General features: G+C 52.3%; 1 protein-coding gene across 2 annotated transcripts in view; it reads right to left on the bottom strand.

The window, feature by feature from the left end:
• The window catches only part of Hip1 (huntingtin interacting protein 1), a 122,002-nt gene that overhangs the window by 69,510 nt on the left and 33,753 nt on the right, over positions 1 to 18,739 (bottom strand). Inside the window, exon 1 of one of the 2 annotated variants that reach the window (XM_074075709.1) lies at positions 2,010 to 2,104. The exons of the other annotated variant lie outside the window; for it this stretch is intronic. Within the exon in view, the coding sequence (XP_073931810.1) occupies positions 2,010 to 2,027 (18 nt within the window). The 5' untranslated portion in view covers positions 2,028 to 2,104. Of the gene's footprint in view, positions 1 to 2,009; positions 2,105 to 18,739 lie in introns of those variants that run through there. 2 annotated transcript variants of the gene reach the window in all.

The following is an 18,739-nucleotide window of genomic DNA, read 5'->3' as shown; positions in this document are numbered from 1 at the left end:
CATCCCCAGTACTGGGGAAAAAATAAATAAATCATACAGGAGTTGGCTTAACTACAATCTTCTCATTCAGCGAGGGAAACAAACTCCTCCATGCCAATGTTGGGCTCTGTCTGTCAAGGATGTGGTTGAAATTCTGGATTTGAAGTCAACTGTGGAGCCCAAGGCCCCCTGGGTAAGGCCCTCAAACCAGAGCCTGTGCAGGGGGACAGAAAGGACAGGGGAGAAAGCACATGGGCCTGCTGCAGAATGGGAGGCAGGAGGGGGTGATTCCGGGGCGGGGTGGGGAAGGGGAGGTTCTTTCAGGCTACACAGCCCAGAGTCTGTGCTCTTCACAAAGAGCTGGGGACAATGGTTTCTGGGCTGGGCTCTGGGCTACTCAATGATTAATGAGAATCGAATATCACTTTTGTTTGGACTCCAAGCTAAGAGAGGGAAAAGGACATAAATACCCCTTTCCTAGGCTGAAAATTCCCAGGGGGTTACCCAGTGCCTACAGGCCAGGGTCCAAGCACCTTGGCCACCATTCAAAGCCTTCCTGGTCTGGCTGCAACCGACCAGCCGATCTCGAACTTCTGCCCTACCAGGCAGTGCCCCTAGCTGCTCTGCTAGAGCCAGCCTCATCCTTGTGCTCCATCTGGATCCTGCGGTCCTTCTCAGACCCCCCATGTCCCCTGGAGCTGTGGCCTTCTGTACGGACAGCTAACTGGCCTGCGACTCTATGGTGTCCTCACTTAGACGCCAACAGCCCCCAAGGAGTAGAGGGCCTTCGGTCACGTTTCCTTGTGGCTTCATCCAGAACTCACTACAGAAAAGATGGGAATTAAATAACTGCTGAATTAATGAGGAATGGATGGAGATGGAAGTGTCAAAGACAGAGAGGTCCCTGGCTGTTCCTGGCAGGCCAGGCTCAGGGTGACCTCAGTGGCAGCTGTCAGATCCCTAACCACAGCCAGCCAGGTGACTGGCAGGTATTTTGCCCAGACACCTGCAGGCCAGGGTCAGCCACTGCTCAGCTTCCCACAATGTCACCCTTCAGCCATGGGGAGGGGTGGGGGCGGTTCTAACAGCAGCCCAGGTGTCCAGGCAGGGAATGGTGTTCCAGCCTCTGAGCACTGGCCAACCTCAGACAGGATGGCATTGAGACTGGTCTTCTGCCAGAGGAAGAGAGCTCTTGACTGTCACCTGTGCCACACCACTGTCCCACAACCTAAACAGAGTGCCAAAACTAGGCAGGGCCAAGAATGGGGACAGGGAGAAAATTCACCTCAAATTCCAGCATCTTCTCACATCTAAACTACACGTAACCCCAGACGGTGTAGTGTCTCACACAGACACACCCCAAGCCATTCCTTTCCTCTGCTGCGCTGGGGGGGGCCGCCAGGAGAGGGGGGGCCTCTCAGCCTGGTGGGGAGCGCTGCCCTGGTCTAGTCAGGTGGCCTGGCCCTGATTTCAAGGACACCCTCAGTCTCCAATTCATGTGGGAGCCACTGCCACCACTGGGGCCACTTGCGGTGCCAGGCCTCAGTGGTCTCTGGGACCCCCTTCCACCAGAACCCCCCAATCCCACACGCAGACAACTGGGACTGCTTCAATCAATGAACAGCTGCTGTAGTATTTGGGGTCCCCAAGGATCTGGGGAGTCAGATGCTTCACAGACACACAGGGTGTCGCTCCCCCAGGCCGACAAGTGCCAATGGACAACATGCCTGTGGTGGCGGGACTCCATTCCTGCCCCACTCTGGCTAAAACCCTATCCACCCAGGGCCACCTGTGCCTCCCGCCCTCTGGCTGGGCCCTAGGAACCTTCCGGCAGATCTGGGGACTTAGGGAGTGGGGGGACTTGGGGGTGGGGAGGCTTGGGGGGGGGTCTCCGCAGCAGCCCTGCCCTCCCCCCCAGGCCGCCCCGGAGCAGGGCCAGCGTGCAGGACCAACAATTCAGAAACTTTGAATGGACGGCGGCGGGGAGGGGAGAGGGGCTCGGGAGGGGTGGGGGCGGGGAGCGCACTCACCATCTTGCTCACATCCATGACCGAGGCTGCGGGCGCCCCCCGCCCCCCGCGATCCCGCGTCCCCCGCGCGCGCTGGCGGCTACTGCAGCCCCGGGGGGGCCATGCTGCGGGCGGGCGGGCGGCGGGGACCCCGCGGCCGGTGGCACCGCGCTGTACCGAGGACGCCGGGGGCGGGGCGGGCAGGGGCGGGAGGGAGGGAGGAGGGAGGGAGGCGCGGCCCCGCGCACACTGAGCGCGCGCACGGGAGCCCACCCCCCACCCCTGCTCCCGGGAAGCCCCGAGATCCACTGCAGGGGGGACCCCAGTCGGATTCCCGGGCGAGGATGTGACTTGAGTAACAAAAGGTCGCCTCTGCCCCGAGCCCCGGCGGGTGGGATCATGAGCGGGGAGGGGGCCGCCCGCCCGCCAGGAAGTGTGTGTGCGCGCGCGCTTGTGTTTTGGTGGGGGGATCACTGGGGACTCAGGAAGTGCGCGGGGGAGGCGGGGGACACGGACATTCCAGCGGGGGCAGGGGGTCCGCTCTGCCCCTCCCCACTTTGGCTTCCCCGGACAAAGAGGGGATTGAGAGTCTGAGGTTTGCCTCCCGCGGTGAATCCCCACGAGCCTCCCAAATGAGTCTGGGGTCTCCAAACGGCTGGGTGGGGAGAAGGAAATGGCACATGTATCCCCAGGAGGGCTCTCGGCACACCACCCCCAGGTGAACCCCCAGCTCCCTAGCTTCTAAATGAGGTGTGCAGCGGGAGCACCTCCACCCCAGCCAGTTCCTCAAAGAAGCAGGAGGCACAGCTGGTGGGGAGCAACCTATGCTCCTTTGGAGTAAGGTCTGCAGACAAAGCCCGGCATCTTCCCCCCACATCGGAGGAGCAGCAAGGATTGGGGGGCAGTAGAAACAGCAGGGACCTAGAGTCCACTTAGACCAAATCTGCATTACACAGAGGGGAAACTGAGGCTCAGGAGGACAGTGATCTGCCATGTCACACACCTGGCAGGAGAGACCCCAATAAGGGCAGCATAGCCCCAGCCCCAAAGGACTTCCCATGCTGCCAGGAGGCAGCCCTGCAGGTGGAGTGTCCAGCTTTTCTTGCTTTTTGTCCTTCTTTTGTGACTGGAACTCCCAATCCTCCTGAAGCTAAGTTTTCGGTGTTGGGATTCTGTAATAGCAGCCAGCTTTTAAGATCCTTTCAGATGAACAGGTGGCAGGCTTTATCCACGGCTAGAAAGCCAGGCCCTGGCGCTCTCTGTACGCCTCTTCCAAGCTGAGTTCTTATCTGTGAAATTGGGACTGTTTCTCTGCTTCCTGGGGGGATGTGAGCCTCCCATGACATCAAAAGAGATTTAACAGCAGAAGTGTGGCATGGTGTGGTGGGAATGTCAGGGGCTTTTTGAAGTCATGGCTATTTTTGTTTGGTGGCTCTGTCTGGAGGCCCAGGCCAGGGTCCTTTAGCTATCTGGGCCCAGGTTTCTCTGTCCCACCCCAAGCCTGGCCTGAGCATCCCCAGGCTGCCCCTGCAAGCCTGGCTCTACCAGTGCTGTGCCTCAATGAAGCCAAGAAGACTGTTCTGGTTTGTCTGGGTGGGCTAGGCTCTCCCCCCCTAACCCATGCCTGCTAAAGTGAACCCCAAGATAGCAGAAGAGCTTGCCTCTGTTTCCTGTCCTCCAGTGCTGACATCCATGGGAGATCCCAGCTATGGGGGTCCCACATGAGTCATTCCATGCGGAAACAAGGAGTTTTGGATCACCTGCTGCTTTCAGTGACTTGGCATCTTTTCTTTTTCTTAAAAAGGAGGAGGAGGGGGAGAGAAGGGGGGAAGAGAAGAAGTTTTATATGCTTAAAAGAGGTTATGAACCCTTAGACCTTATCACTAGATCGAGGTTTCCCAACAGATCTTGGTGACAATATCTGGAATGGTGGGACATGCCTGTAATCCCAGCTACTTAAGAGGCAGAGGGCAAGGAGGATCTCCAGTCTGAGGCCAGCCAGGAAAACTGTTTGCGAGCCCCTATCTCAAAAACAAAACCCAGATCAAACACAAAAACAAACCCCTAAAGGGCTGGGGGCACAGCTCAAGTGGTAGAGTGCCTGCCCCATAAGCACGAGGCATCGGTCCCCAGTACCACAATTAATTAATTAACTGATATAGGATAGCGTCACCTGCCACCCAGGTGGGCCCTAAGAGTCAAATAAGAATATCCTTCTATAGGAGACTGGATAACAGATTGCAGGTCCTACTCCCTGGCACCTATAAATGAGACCTATAGGGCAAAGACTTCGCAAGTGTATTAAAGATGCTGAGATGTGAAGATGATCCTACCATAATCTGTGTAGAACCTAAATGTGATCACCTGTGTCCTTAAACAGAAGAGGCAAAGCCAGAGAGATGCGGCCACAAGCCAAGAACTGCCAGCAGCCACCAGAAGCCGGAAGAGGCAAGGTCCAGATTCTTCATGGGAGCCTGTGCGGGGAGCTTAACCCTATGGACACCTTTGATTGCCACCCAGTGATGATGGCTTCCTGCTTCTGGCCTCCCGAGCAGTGAGTATACAGTTTTGTTGTTTCAGCCACTGAGTTTATAATCAAGTTTGTTGTAGGGGCCACAGGAAACAAATATACTGCTCAAAGATGAGAAATACAGGTCTCAGCTGTAGAAAGACACCTGCCTCGGGGCTGTCCTCTCAGTAGGGCTGCCTGCTCCTGAGCTGCCCATGTGACAGCAGATCAGGCCAGCCAGGGGCAGGGCTAGTCCCCTGTTCTGTGCTGTGCCAGCAGCCCCTGGAAAATAACCAAATACCTACCCATAAGCAAGGGTGCGTGCACACAATAGCCTCACACGTTGGGCCACCCTGCTCAGCAAAGCAGAGGCCTCTTTCAAATAGACACAAAGAAGAACAACGGGTCCAGGACAGCACTGCAGACCTGGGGTGACTGCTGTGTCCCTTCTTTAGTGGCTCTAGGCCACTCTCCCCAGCTGCCCACTGGACATCTCCCCCGGAGGTATCAATCTCACAGGCACCTGCATGCTCACAAGTAAGTTTTTCTCTCCCCTCTGTCTTCACAGTCTGCAACTTCTGTTTTCTCTCAACTAATGGTTCTAGATTTATCTAGCTTCTCAAGCTAAAAACTTCCACATTAGCTTTAGTCTCTCATCCCCATCCCAGTGAGTCAGGTCCACGTCCTACAGTTCTTCCTTGCTGCTGTCGGTCCATGTCTTGCCTCCCTATACTGACTGCTTCTGCCCTGAGGCTGGCCTCAAACTCATCCTCCTGCCTCAGCCTCCTGAGTGCTGGGATTATAGATATGCACCACCATGCCCGGCCTGGCTAGGACTTTCAACAATGGTCTTCTAAACTGGCCTTGGTGCTGCCAATCTCTTCCTAAGTCATTGTCTGTACATTTAACTGTGACTCCTCATCAGCTGCCTCAGTGGTGCTCGTGGTTCATTTGGTACTCAGGGGCCTTGATGCTATGTCCTCATCTCCTTCCACTGTAATCCACCTTGTCCTTTCCTCCCGCCTTCCCTCTCCATCAACCTCCCCTCATCCATGTTCAGGACTGGACAGCCCCTGGGCACAGCCTGCATCGGCCAGGATGGGATGGTTTGTACCCTCGGCTCAGCCCCACCAACCTCAGCATCCTGATTGTCTGTCCCTTACTTCCCAGCTGCAGGGCTCCCTCCTGCCCCTGTTTCATGCCCATAGCATCAGTGCACACTTGACATCAGCTAACAGTACAGAAAATGCCAGGCACAGTGGTGCACACCTGTAATCCCAGCACTCAGGAGGTAGAGGCAGGAGGCTCACAAGTTCCAGACCAGCCTGAGCTACATAGTGAGACCCTGTTTCAGGAAAGCAATGTTTGGGACTGTGGCTCAGTAGTTAGCGTTTGCCCAGCGTGTGCAGGGTCCTGGCTTCCATCCACAGAACCAAAAAGGGGAAAAAAAAAGAAAAAGAAAGAAAGAAAGGACCCAGGAAGCTCCAGTGCCATCATCTACACAGAAGGCGAGTGGCTGTGTGGCTATCCTGGTGGGGCCGACACCTACTGGTCATCAGGGTTCTGTAGCCTAGCCCTAAATTGCCACGGATGACCCAGAGGACAGGCAGGGCAGGGCCCATCAGACAGCTCTGGGCTTTGGATGTGAATTCCGGTAATAAAGTTACTTATTAATAACTGAACAATACTCTGTCCAAAAGGACCCAGTAACTACACAGTCACACTGCTACTAAAAATATACCCGTGCAGGAGGCGGTGATATTTACAAAGTGCCTTTTTCTTCGGCTTGGGCCACATGGAGGGACCTGCCTCAAAGAAAGAAAGGAGGAAGGAAGGAAGGAGGGAGAGAGGGAGGGAAAGTGGGCTGGAGATGTGGCTCAAGCAGTAGAGCACTTACCTAGCAAATGTAAGGCCCTGAGTTCAAATCCCAGTACCATTTTAAAAAAGAAAGAAAAATCTAACAAGAAGAGTGATCTGCAAGGTGGCACTAAAACGGTGTCCTGAAGTGCTGGTTAGGTTACAAGGTGCCTCAGCCTCTACCTCACCACTTCCTCAGACCCCTTCCGATGGGGCCTCTAGGTCGTCCCCCTTAACCTCTGGAAGTGCACCCGCAGTTTCATATGGAGTCCTAGTTGTTCTTCTTCAGTAAGGAAAATGTGCGTTACAGGAACCTCTCTGACGTTGGAGCTGGTGACGGTGGTGACAGAGAGTGCTGCGAAGCACAAATTCAGCTTTCTGAGAGGTCACAGCTGTCCCTGCATGTGTCATGCCCATCCCCCACCCTCTCCCCCCCCTCCCCCATCCTCCCCCTCCCCCTACCCCCCCCTCCCGTGGTCCTGAATGGTCAGGACTGAGGTGACCTGAAGCCACATGCTGGGCCTGCAGGAGCCCTCAGCATCCCTGGTGACTGGGCCAGGCCAGCCACACGATGGCCCAAACAGGAGTTCCGGCAGAATCTCCATTGAAGGATGGTGCTCCCGGGTCGTAGATGACCCAGACCTGGCAAGCACCACTCAATAAAGACCTAGTTGCTGTCACAGGGACAAAATGAAGGTGGCCAAGCATGCATTAAAGCTGAGATGAACATCAGCACAGTGTGTGCTCTGCAGACCATGGGGTCCCCAGGAGCGAGCGCTACCTGCCACACATGAGGGCACAGGCTCTGTCCTGTCTGGTCCCCGCCCAGCAGCACACACAGCATGGACACCAAGCCCCAGGAAGGTTGGCTACTCCCCTGAACTCCCATGGGTGGTAACTAATCCAGGCTCGTCCATCCCCATAGCCCCTGCCCACCTCTCCAGGGTCAGCTCAGCCCGGCAAGGGCTCTGATCACTTTCAGCTAATGGCCTTTTAGGAGCCAGACCATCAGCCAAGATGTGTCAGCCCCAAGGCAATCTTGGTACCAGCTGGGGATGTCAGAGCTGCTCCTGAGAAGCCCTGAAAGCTGCAGTGTAAATGAGTAATAAAATACCACTTAAGCCAGGAAAGGCCAAGTGCTCTGCAATGATCAGAGCCAAGGTCAGTCTGGGGACACACCCACTACATAAGGTGTCTGGAGTGGGCCCTTCCGGTACAGCAAAGTGCTAGTAGGAGGAAGGGCTGAGGGGGCTTAAGCACCTTTCTTGTTCTGGCACCAGCACAAGTGTGCACAAGGAGCTGGGCATGGTGACACACACCTCTAAACCCAGCTACACAGCAATCAGAGATTAGGAGGATCTCAGTTCAAGGCTAACCCAGGCATGGTGGCATAGCCTATAATGCCAGCTACTGAGGAGGCACAGGTGTAGGAGGATCACTGTCCCAGCAGGCCCTAGGCAAAAGAAAAAAAAAAACAAAAACTTGACACCCTACCTGAAAAAAATAAGCCAAAAAGGACTGTGGCTAAAGTGGTAGAGCGCTTAGCAAGCACAAGACCAAGTTCAAACCCAGTGTGTGTGTGTGTTCTGTGACTCCTCAAATGCTACCCAGTGGCTGACCTTGGGAACTTCCGCCCCATGGCGGCTGGGCTGTGTCAGACATGAACTGCACCAGTCTCCCATTTAAGGAGGCCCTTCACATGCCACCTTACTCCTAGGGGATCCCAAGAGAGAGTGTGGACGGAGCTGTGAAGAGGGAGCAGCAGAGCCAAATCCAAGTAACCAAACGTGGCAATAGTAGGCCGAGACTGCTGTGACATCAGAGGTGGGACACACGGGAGGGCCAGGGAGTTCCAACCAGATCGCTTAAGGGCCCCTGTGTGGTCACAGAAAGCCAGCTGTGCACAGGGTGGGAAGGGGGACTCACAAGCCAGCTGCACAGCCTCAAGGGTAACAAGGGGGCTGGGCACCCCTGGGCTGTGTCAGCCACTGGAGAGACTCCAAAGAGGGCTGGGAGGGAATCTGCCGACTGCAGGGGGACCATGGATTCAAGAAGGGAACAGGGACTGTGTAGTGGCATGCACCTGTAATCTCATCACTTGGAAGGTTGACGCAGGAGGATCGTGAGTTCCAGACCAGCCTGGGCTACATAGCAAAACCCTGTCTCAAAAAAAAAAAAAAAGAAAGAAAGAACACCATAGGGATGGAGGTCAGATCAGCCTGAGCGCAGAACTGACCCTGGGGCCTGGGAGGAGGTGGGGCTGGCAGGGGGAGTCCCAGGAAATCAGCACTAAAGCCCTGTCTTCCAGGGCGGGGGTGTGGGGTGACACTCCCGAAGGAAGCACAGAGGACTGCCCTTATGTTGACAAGATTTAGAGTCCCTTGTGTCAAGGGCTAGGGAAGGCACTTGGGAGACTTGGGAGTCACCCAGGCAGGTCAGGTGGAGCAGGAGGGGCTGGCTGTAGGTTACGGGTGGTTTGTGTTTAACCCTTTTGGACCTAAGTATGGCTACCAACTGATCCTCTCTCTACTGTTTTTCTTTCCAGTACTGGGGTTTGAACTCAGGGCCTCATACTTCCTAGGCAGACACTCTACCACTTGAGCCACACCCCCAGCTCTTTTGTTTTAGTTATTGTTTAGATAGGGTCTCCCTTTTGCCTGGACTGTGATCCCTGCCTTCCAAGTAGGGATTACAGGCATGCATCATCACGCCCAGCCCTGTTTTTTGGTTTCTGAGACAGGGTCTTGCTATGTAGCCCAGTCTGGCCTCAGACTCTTGACCTCCTGTCTCAGCATCCCATGTGCTGGGATTACAGATGTGAACACCACACCCGGTCCCCCTTAGTATTTTTAAGAACCTTTCAAAAATGAAACCACAGAAAAGCGCTTTGCTCCGAGCCCTTGGAGTGTAGTCTAAATGATCACTATCAGCCTGGCAGTGGTGACAACCCACATTCTTTACTCTGCTTGGCTGGGCCTCCCTCTGATTTGGAAACTCAGAAGATAAGGGGAAAGATGAGGTGTTTTTGCTAGCCATGCCCCCCAGCCCTTCCCCAGAGATTGTGATGTAACCCATCTAGGGAAATCAGAACTTTAAAGCTTCCCAGGACATTGTGATTTTTCAGTCAAGACTAGGACCAACCCAACAACCATATCCAGGACTCTAAGGAACTCCTGCCCAGGCCCTGGCTGAAGGGGAAGGGCCCAGGAGACTGGGAGTGTAGGACTTTCCTCCCCACCTGTTATGCTGGACTTTTCCATCCCTTGGTCAAAGGCCTGGTGTAGGCAGAGCCCTCTGACCACTTTGTCCTGGAAGATTTTTTTTCCCCTCTTTATTCTGTCATTCCCCCCACATCAGACACGGACACCCAGCAGCCTCTGCAGTTAACATCCCAGGGGAAAGAGACTCAGATGGCCAGGCCCTTTGGAAATGTCTACACAACCCCAGACCTATTGTGTAAGACAGACCCTGGGTCCTACAACACCCTCTTTTTTGCTGGCTCTGGACAGCAAAGCTCTGTTGGACTTGAAAATCTCCCAGGCGGGCTGTGGTGGCCGGCAGGGTCTGTTAGAGGCATCAAAACAGACAGCAGCCACTCAGCCAAGTCCCTGAGTCAGCAGACAGCCTAGTAGTCTGGGGAAGGGAGGGAGGTGGCTGCTGGGGCTCTCTGCCCCTGCCCAGAGCTGGGCTCCTCCTTGGAAACAGCCATCTGGGGACACCCTCCGTGGCCCAGCCAGAAGGGGCCAGCCTCATATTCCAAGACTCTTTTTTTTTTTTTTCACTGCTTCTTGCAGAAGGACAAGCCCAGATTTCTATCTCCATCCAGTTATCTCTGAAGCAAAGATGTGTCGCACAGTGTGGACGAGGCGGAGGACAGGAAGTATCAGCTCAGAGATGCCTGTGGGGACCAAATGCCAGTATCCCCGCCCTGGGGCAGAGGCAGCCTGGCTAATTCCATGTCATTACAGTGTACAGGAAGCCAGCCTGGCCCAGCTGTCAACCAGTAGCAATTTACTGGCCCTGGGGGGTGGTGGCAGGAGGGAGGAGAGGGAAGAGAGAGGAAAACACAGTGCCCCCTCCCCAGCCCGGATCGATCCTGGGTTATTTTTAGGCTCGTTTCCCTCCCACATAGTTCCCAAGAGTCACAATGCAGGTTCAGTACAAAGCAACCCAGAGGAGGCAGCTGCTCACTCAGGTGGGCCACACGGGACACCTGTGAGCGCTTGGCTGCGTGAAGTGGAGGATGGGTGACAGGATCTCCAAGTTCAAGTCCTTCCTCCAGCTCCTACTTGCTGACTGGCCTCTCAGAAGCGGGCCTGCCCTTCAAGACTTATCCTATGTGTGGTGTTGGGCAAGTCTCTCATACCTCTCTGTGACTCAGTTTCCCCATCTACGAAACAGGGCTAATCGTGATGGCTACCTCTGAGGGTTACTGCCTGAGCTGATATTCTTAAAGTACTTGGAAAACCGCCTGGTATATCTAACATAACGAGTTAACATTTTGACTAAAATGCTACCCATGGTAATTATTACCGTCACTAACAGCCATTTACTGCCATTGAGCTGGGCGCAGTGGCACATGCTACAGTCTCAGGTACATGGGAGTTATAGCAAGAAGGTCATGTGAGATCAGGAGTTTGCTTTTGTTTCTGTTTTGGAGGCACTGGGGTTTGAACTCAGGGCTCACACTTGCTAGGCAGGCCCTCTACCACTTGAGCCACTCTGCCAGCCTTTTTTTTTTGTGATGGGTTTTGAACTTTCGGTTCAAAGCCAGCCCAGACAAATACTTCGAGAGACCCTATCTTGAAAAACCCCTTCACAAAAAAGGGCTGGTGGAGTGGTTCAAGGTGTAAGCCCTGAGTTTAAACTCCAGTACTGCAAAAGAAAAAAAAAGAAAGGTAAGCCGTGACCAAGGTCACAGTGACCAACACAATCACAGCCAGGCACAAGGTCAGACCTGGGCCTCACACACTTCCCATGAGGTGATGCTGCTGAGGAAGCACGCATTGAGCACCTACTGTACGCAAGGATCCCTGCCATCAGCTCCAGGCATTGTATCTCAAGACACCTCGATCTAGGGCTGCGGTCGCTCAGCCGACTGGTGACAGAAGCTCTGCCAGAATACCTCAGAGGCTGCAGGTGCCACAGGTTGAGATGATCAGCCCCAGCCCATGAAGACAAAGAGGTTTAGGGCCCCAGAAAGGACTCCTTCTAGCTCCTCCACTGTCTTAAAACTAAACAAGAAGGAAAATCCAGCAGTGCCACCAAAGCAACACAAAAGACCCCTTTTGTCCCCCGAGGTCATCTGGGCACCCTCTCTTTTATTGTCACAGACTTTGGAAAGTGTAAAGAAGAAAAATGAGCAAAGGGACCAGGGGCGGGGGGCTCAGTGGTAGAGGACGTGTCTAGCATACATGAGGACCTGGGTTCAAACCCCAGTGCCACCAAAAAAACAAATTAATGGAACCAATGAGAGGGTCATGGGGACCCTGGCTGATGGCTACTTGGTCAGAAACACAGGTAGAGGGCTGGGGAGGACATGGCTCAAGTGGTAGAGTGCCTGTCTAGCAAGTATGAGGCCCTGAGTTCAAATCCCAGTACCACCACCAAAAAAAAAAAAAAAGAAAACTAACACTTTTAGGTCTGGTGGCCCAAAGCAGAGGCCACCTCCATCTTCTGACCTTAGCTTTCTCTGTGAAGTAGGGGACAAATGAGCAAGGAGGGGTGAGTAGAGCCCTGAGGAGCAGGAAGGTCTGAAAACCAGGATCTGTTCAAACCTAGGCTTACATTTCATGGTTCTAGTTACTTGTGGTCAATGGTGGTCAGTAACTATTACATTGAAAATTCTAGAAATAAACAACTCATAAACTTTAAATAACTTTAATTACAGCATGCTGATATAATTGTCCTGCTTGACTTTTAGTTACTGTTAATCTTTCACTCTGCCTAATTTATAAGTTAAATTTTATTTAGGAACAGGAAAATACATAGCATCCATAGGGCTCAGGCATCCGAAAATGATCCGGAATGTGTAAGGATACACAGGAGTACTGGGGGGCATGGAGGCCATTTTGTCTTTTGTCTTTTGCTTATGGTATTATTTCTTGTGTGAAAGCTTTTAATTCTTACATAGAAATTTATCAACTCTTCCTTTTTCATGGCAAGCATTAAAAGCCTCCCATAGCCAGATATGGTGGCTCATGTCTGTAATCTCAGCTCCTTGGGAGGTGCAGGTCGGAGGATCATAGTTCAAAGCCAGCCTGGACAAAGTTAACTTGAAGACCCTATCTCAAACATAAGCTGGGCCTGGTGGGGCATGTCTGCCATCCCAGCTACTTAGGAGACAGAATCAAGAAGATTGAGAGTTCAAGGCCAGCCCAGGCACAAACATGAGCCCCTCCCTATCTGAAAAACAAACTAAAAGCAAAAACAGAACTAGGGGGTGGCTCAGGTGGTAGGGTACCTGCCTAGCAAGTGTGCAGCCATGAGTCCAATCCCTAGTACCCCCCCCCCAAAAAAAAAGCCTTCCCCTAAGTGGGCCACATATACTAATGATACAGTTAATACCCACGGTGCATACTGTTAGGGGAAATGTCACTGCAGGTCCCCCGGCCAGCCCATGTGCAACCACACAGACTGTCACAGAAAGAACACAGAGACTGAAAGGGGCGCTGCCTCTGGGGAGGGCACCAGAGATTGGGGGATAAGGGTTGAGATGTTTTCTCTTCACTGGTTATCCTTCTGGATGGGATACTTCTGTCAAACATCATTTTCTTTCATTACCTATTTTTAAAACATATACAACCCAACAGAGGAATATTATAAAGAGAAGAAAAAGACCAAGAAAGGCACGAGTCAACGGAGACACCGATATTCACTGCTGTGTGGTTTTGCCCAGCAGTCTTCAGCAACAGGGCCTGGCTGGAGGGAGGTGGGACCACAGTCAGCCCTTTTTAGATTTTTTTTTTTTTTTGAGATAGGGTCTCACCAACTATTTGTCCTGGCTGGCTTTGAACCACAATCCTCTTTATCTCAACCTCTTACTCAGCTACTCAGTTGGGATTGCAGGTGTGAGCCACAGGCACCTGGCTTATTCTACATTCTTGGTGTTTTGAAGCATAAATAATTTTTATAAAGCACAGTATATTTTTTCTTTGCTTATGCTATTAATATCAGATCTAAAACACCATTACCTAAGCAAAGGTCAGGAAGAATTACACCTATGCTTCCTTTAAGAGTTTCACAGAGCCAGGCTCTTGTCTCTTGTGGCTCACGCCTGTAATCCAGCTACTCAGGAAGCAGAGATCAGGAGGATCATGGTTCAAAGCCAGCCTGGGCAAATTTTCACTAGACCCTATCTCGAAAAACCCTTCACAGAAAAGGTGGGGGGCGGGGGTCAGGCTGGTAGAGTGGCTCAAGGTATAGACCCTGAGTTCAAACCCTAGCTCCAAAAAAAAAAAAAAAAAAGTTTCACAAGTGTGGCTTCTCCATGTAGTTTTTTGATCCACTTACAGTAAATTTTTGTGTACTGGATGAGGTAGGGCCAATTTAACTCTTGTATACAGGTGTCCAGCTGTCTAAGCACCATTTGTGGAAAAGAGGATTCCTTTCCATTGAATTGGTGTCCTTGGTGAAAATCAGTTGTCCAAAGACTTATGGGTGATTTCTAGACAATTCTGTCCCATGAATGTGTGTATCTGTCTCCATGGCAGTGCCACAGTATCTCGGTTGCTGTACGTTTACAGTAAGTTTTGAAATAGGGACATATATATTCACCAGCTCTGTTCTTTGTTAAGATTATTTTGGAGGTCTGGCTTTCAGAATTGCACTGGCAATTGAACCTGACATACCCCGCTCCCCTATAGCTACAACTTCTCCCCATTAGTTTATGTCCATGTGGTTTTTAAAAAGGTTTTCTGACTTCCAGGGTAAGCTTCCACTCCTCCTAGGTTAACAACAAACTGCCATCTGTAAAATCTGAACTTTTTTTTGCTAGTTCCCGTCTATCTCGGGCTGTGTCTGCAGCTTCCCCTGCGTCCCCACTCCAACCTTTATTGCACTCTCTTCCCTTGACCTCCACAGTGCCAGGCTTCTTGCTACATTTCTGATTCCTTGCTCACCTTCTTCTCCTCTTGTTAAGTGTTGGGGTCCTCGGGCCAATGTGGACCCCTCAGTCCTCTGCACTCGCTCCCCCCAGTCATGCCACCAACTGCCACCCACTCTCCAGCATCCCTTCTTGTCTCTGGCTTCCAGATCTGCTTAGTAATGTCTCACAGTGACCTCAGACTTAACATGACTGTCCCAGCAAATATGACAAAACTGTCGTCCTGCCCACGGTGGCCAGAGCACATCCTGAAAGTCATGCTTTACCCTTCCCTCCCTGTCACACCTAGATGCTGGCTGCATCCTCACAACCCCACCTTTTTCTTCTTTGAGACAGTGTCACTGTAGAGCCCAAGCTGGCCTCTTAACTCAAGATCCTCTTGCCTCAGTCTCCTGAGTGCTGGGATTATAGGCATGCACAACTGTGACTGAATGTCTCCCCGCCCATCAGACACGAGAAAGTGACACCTGGTTCAGTCTTGTGCACCACGTCTTCACGGGGTCTGCTCCTGGGAAGATAGGTGATACATACCAGCCACGCAAACCAACGGAAAAGGTTTGGAAACCAGCCAGGTGCCGGGGCTCACATCTGTAATCCTAGCTTCTTGAGGGGCAGAGTCAGGGAGATGGAAGTTCAAGGCCAGCTCAGGCAAATAGTTCATAGACCCCCATCTCCAAAATAACCAGAGCAAAATTGGCTCAAGCAGTGCCTGCTTTGGAAGTATGAAGCCCTGAGTTCAAGACCCCACATCTTGAACAAAAGGTTGGAAACACTTATTTTACAGACTTAAAACAAAACCCTGTGGCCAGAGGCAATTAACATTCTTGACCCCTGGAGTGAATGTATGAAGGTCTTTGTTTGACCTTCGAGAGCTTAGGTAGGCATTGATAGACAGATACAGATAAACACACATGCGTGAATGCTCCAAAACACACCTGCTGAACAACCTGGAAACAGGAGCAAATACCTTTCACCCTCTTGCCTCTTCTCCTTGCGACTGTGACCCCCAGCTGATGCCCTAGAGGAAACTGTGCAAGCCTCTTCCTGCTCCACTGGTCAGGCAAGGTCATGGTGCTGGAGGCTGGGCAGCTATCCAAGTACTTTGGGAGTGAGGCTGGGGGATCTGGATCCTGGCAGGAGGGTTTTCATCACTTGCTTGCTGGCCAGGGACCCTACAGAGAGGCCTTGAGCTCTGTTAAATGGGGCTGCTTGACCAAATGGGCTGTAATGGTCTCTTTTGCCCCCGAAGGCTATCCTGTGGGGCTCTGGTGTAGGGACTGGTCTACAAGCAAAAGAATGAGGAAGATGGGTTTGGTCATTGGAGGAGGGGAGGCCCTCCAGGAAGTCACTCACTGAGGCCCAGGACCGCAAGGCACCTGTGTAACCATGCGTGAATAGATGCAGGGGTGCATTCGTGCGCACGAATTTTTGCACACACAGGGGTAGGGGAAGCTGGAGGGGCAGTAGGAAACCCAGCTCCAACAAGAACACGGGCTCTCCTTTTTCACCTGGCGTGGAGAAGAAAGGGTTCTCTAAGCTTCTGAAGTGTCCCGTGTGGAGGTGGAAGGTCACGGGCATCTGTGAGCCTCCATCTCCTCCCCACCTGGCTTTGGAGAAGGACAGAACACTGTGCTGTTCTGGTCTCTGAAGTCACCAGGTGGCCACACATCCACAGTTTACAAAACACCATCCCATGCTTGTTCAACAAAGGGAGGCAGTGCGGCCTGGGTCAAATCCTAGCTCTGCAGCCATCCAGGGACCTGAACCTGAACAAAGCACGGACTTCTCTGAGATTACGTCCCCACCTCTACGGCAGGGCTGGGGGAGCTCTAAGTGGCTGGGGCCACTCCACACCTGTCTGCAATTGACTTGCTTAGCCCTCGGACAGCTTGGCCAACAGGTAGTCTCCCCATACTTCACCGGAGGAAACTGAGGCAGGAGAAGCTACATGACTCACTGGGAGCGTCACAGCTACACGCTAGAATGTCACTCCTTCCAGAGCACCACGGGGACATCGTGGGAACAGGACGGAATGACCACGGGTGTCCTAGTTCCTAGGGCCAGTGACTCTGAGTTGACCTTGGAGGCAGAGGCCCGAGGTGATCAGCCCGATGCATTGGGGTCTGGTCTCCTCTCCTTAGCTGTCACTCTCCTTGCCTTCCTTTAACCCTGATGTCACCAAGAAGTTTCTAGCACCAGGCAACTCCAAACCCTCTGTGTGCCTGCTGCCTTGTCCACCGCCATTACGCTCTTCTGAGGCTGCGCACCTCCACACCGTCCTGTCTGTCTCCACCATTTGCCGGCCCATGGTAGAGGGACCCCTCAATTGGAGGAGCTCCCCAAGGGCTGGCCTTGGCCTCACCCCTTGCCAGTTCTCTCTGCTTCAAGCCCCTTCTTCCTCTTTTTCCTTTCCCTTTAATCATACACAGAAGTAAAGAAAAACTCCAGGTACTTTTTTTTTTTTTTTTTTGGTGGTACTGGGAGTCAAACTCAGGGTCTGACACTTGCCAGGAAGGCACTGTAGCACTTGAGCCAGGCTCCCAGTCCTTTTGCTTTTAGTTTGTTTTTCAGATAGGGTCTTGCACTAACTTTGGTCCTCCTACCTCTGCCTTCCGAGTGGCTGGGATTACAGGAGTGTACTACCACACCCAGCACATCAGTAAATCTTAACATCCTGCTACATTTGGCAGAGCAGAGCACCCTTTGGGTCCTCTTCCATGTCTCCCTAAACATGACCTTAATCTTGAATGTGGTTTATCATCCCGCATGTGCTTATGATACGACTCCAATGTGTGTATCCAAACCAACACGCAGGGTTGTTTTTGTTTTCATTCTATATATAAACCGTATACAAACGGGAGTGCTGTTTCTGCCGCTTGCTTTTTTCCCTCCCATTCTTAGCAGAAGCTGAGCTCCCACCTGCTCTTTTTGTGAGCAGAGTGAAGCATGTCGACAGGATAGAAACCACTGATTAGTATTCTGCCATGCCAATTTATTTCGCCATTCTCATATAGATGAATACTTGGGTTGTTTCTACTTATTATTGTTTTCTTAAACAGGATCTTTCTATGTAGCCTAGGCTGGCCTACAACCCACAATCCTCCTGCCTCCCAAATGCTGGGATTATAGGTATGAACCAGCACACCCAGCTGCTTTTAGCTAAATATAATTGCAAATGGATTATTTAGTGCTACCTGGCACGTGATCTGCTTTTTCTCCTCAGGGCAGCACTGGGGCTTGAACTCAAGGCCTCGTACTTGCTAGCCAGGCACTTATCACTATACCTCCAGACCTTTTTTGCTTTAGTTATTTTTCAGGTAGGATCTCACTTGTGTTTTTTGCCCCAACTGGCCTGGACTGCACTACTCCCACTTACATCTCCAGTGTAGCTGGGCTGACAGACATGCACCACCATGCCCAGCTTTGTTGAATAAGATGGGGTCCCACTAACCTTTTACACAGACTGGCCTCAAACTTTGATTCGCCCAATCTTCACCTCCCAAATAGCAAGGATTATAGGGTTGAGCCACCCTTTTGTTTTCTGAGATGGGGTCCCATTATGTAATCCAGGCTGGCCTTGAACTCTGTTCTCTTGCTGTGTTGGGGATGGAACCCAGGGCCTTGCACATGCTAGGCCAGTGTTCTACCACTGAGCTACATCCGCAGTCCTGGCCTTGAATTCTGGGTGCCCCTGCCTCTACCTCCTCAGTGGGGTGATTACAGGCAGCACCACCATGCCTGACTCTGAGTCTAGACTCATAATGGCCTCCAAATGGATTTCCTTGTACATCTCCCCTGCCCCACCTCTTCTTTGTCCTGCTGAGAAAATCTATCTTTCTGAAACACAAAGCTGACCTCCCCAGGTTGTCACACACTTACATAATCTGGCAACATACACAGTCTAGGTCATGCTTCCTCCCCAGCCCCTATTCCCTATGGCTTGGCTTCCTCTCTTCCCAGCCTGAACCCCAAAACCTTCACTGTGTGGGGAACCCAGCCCTCCTTCATGCCTCTGGGCCTTTGCACAGGATCTATTTGTCACCAAGTTTTCTCTCTCATGCCCTGGGCTGTGGAAATCCTCCCAGGCGGAGTCCCAGGCACCTGGGCACCACCTCTGCAGGCCTATCCTCCACAACCAGAAAGAGTCCCTGTGCCCTTCTAGAGGTCCTTAGTGTCCCTACACACCTCCATCAGGACACTCACTAAGCTGAGGAAAAACTGGGGTCTCTGCCACAGTCTGGACACAATAACAGCTGCCTCTGCTTCCTGTGACTGTGCGAC

Source organism: Castor canadensis, chromosome 6 (assembly GCF_047511655.1).
Source record: "Castor canadensis chromosome 6, mCasCan1.hap1v2, whole genome shotgun sequence".
Classification (NCBI taxonomy): Eukaryota; Metazoa; Chordata; class Mammalia; order Rodentia; family Castoridae; genus Castor; species Castor canadensis.
The sequence above is the reverse complement of the archived record's forward strand: the minus strand, read 5'-3'. Positions and strand labels throughout refer to the sequence as shown.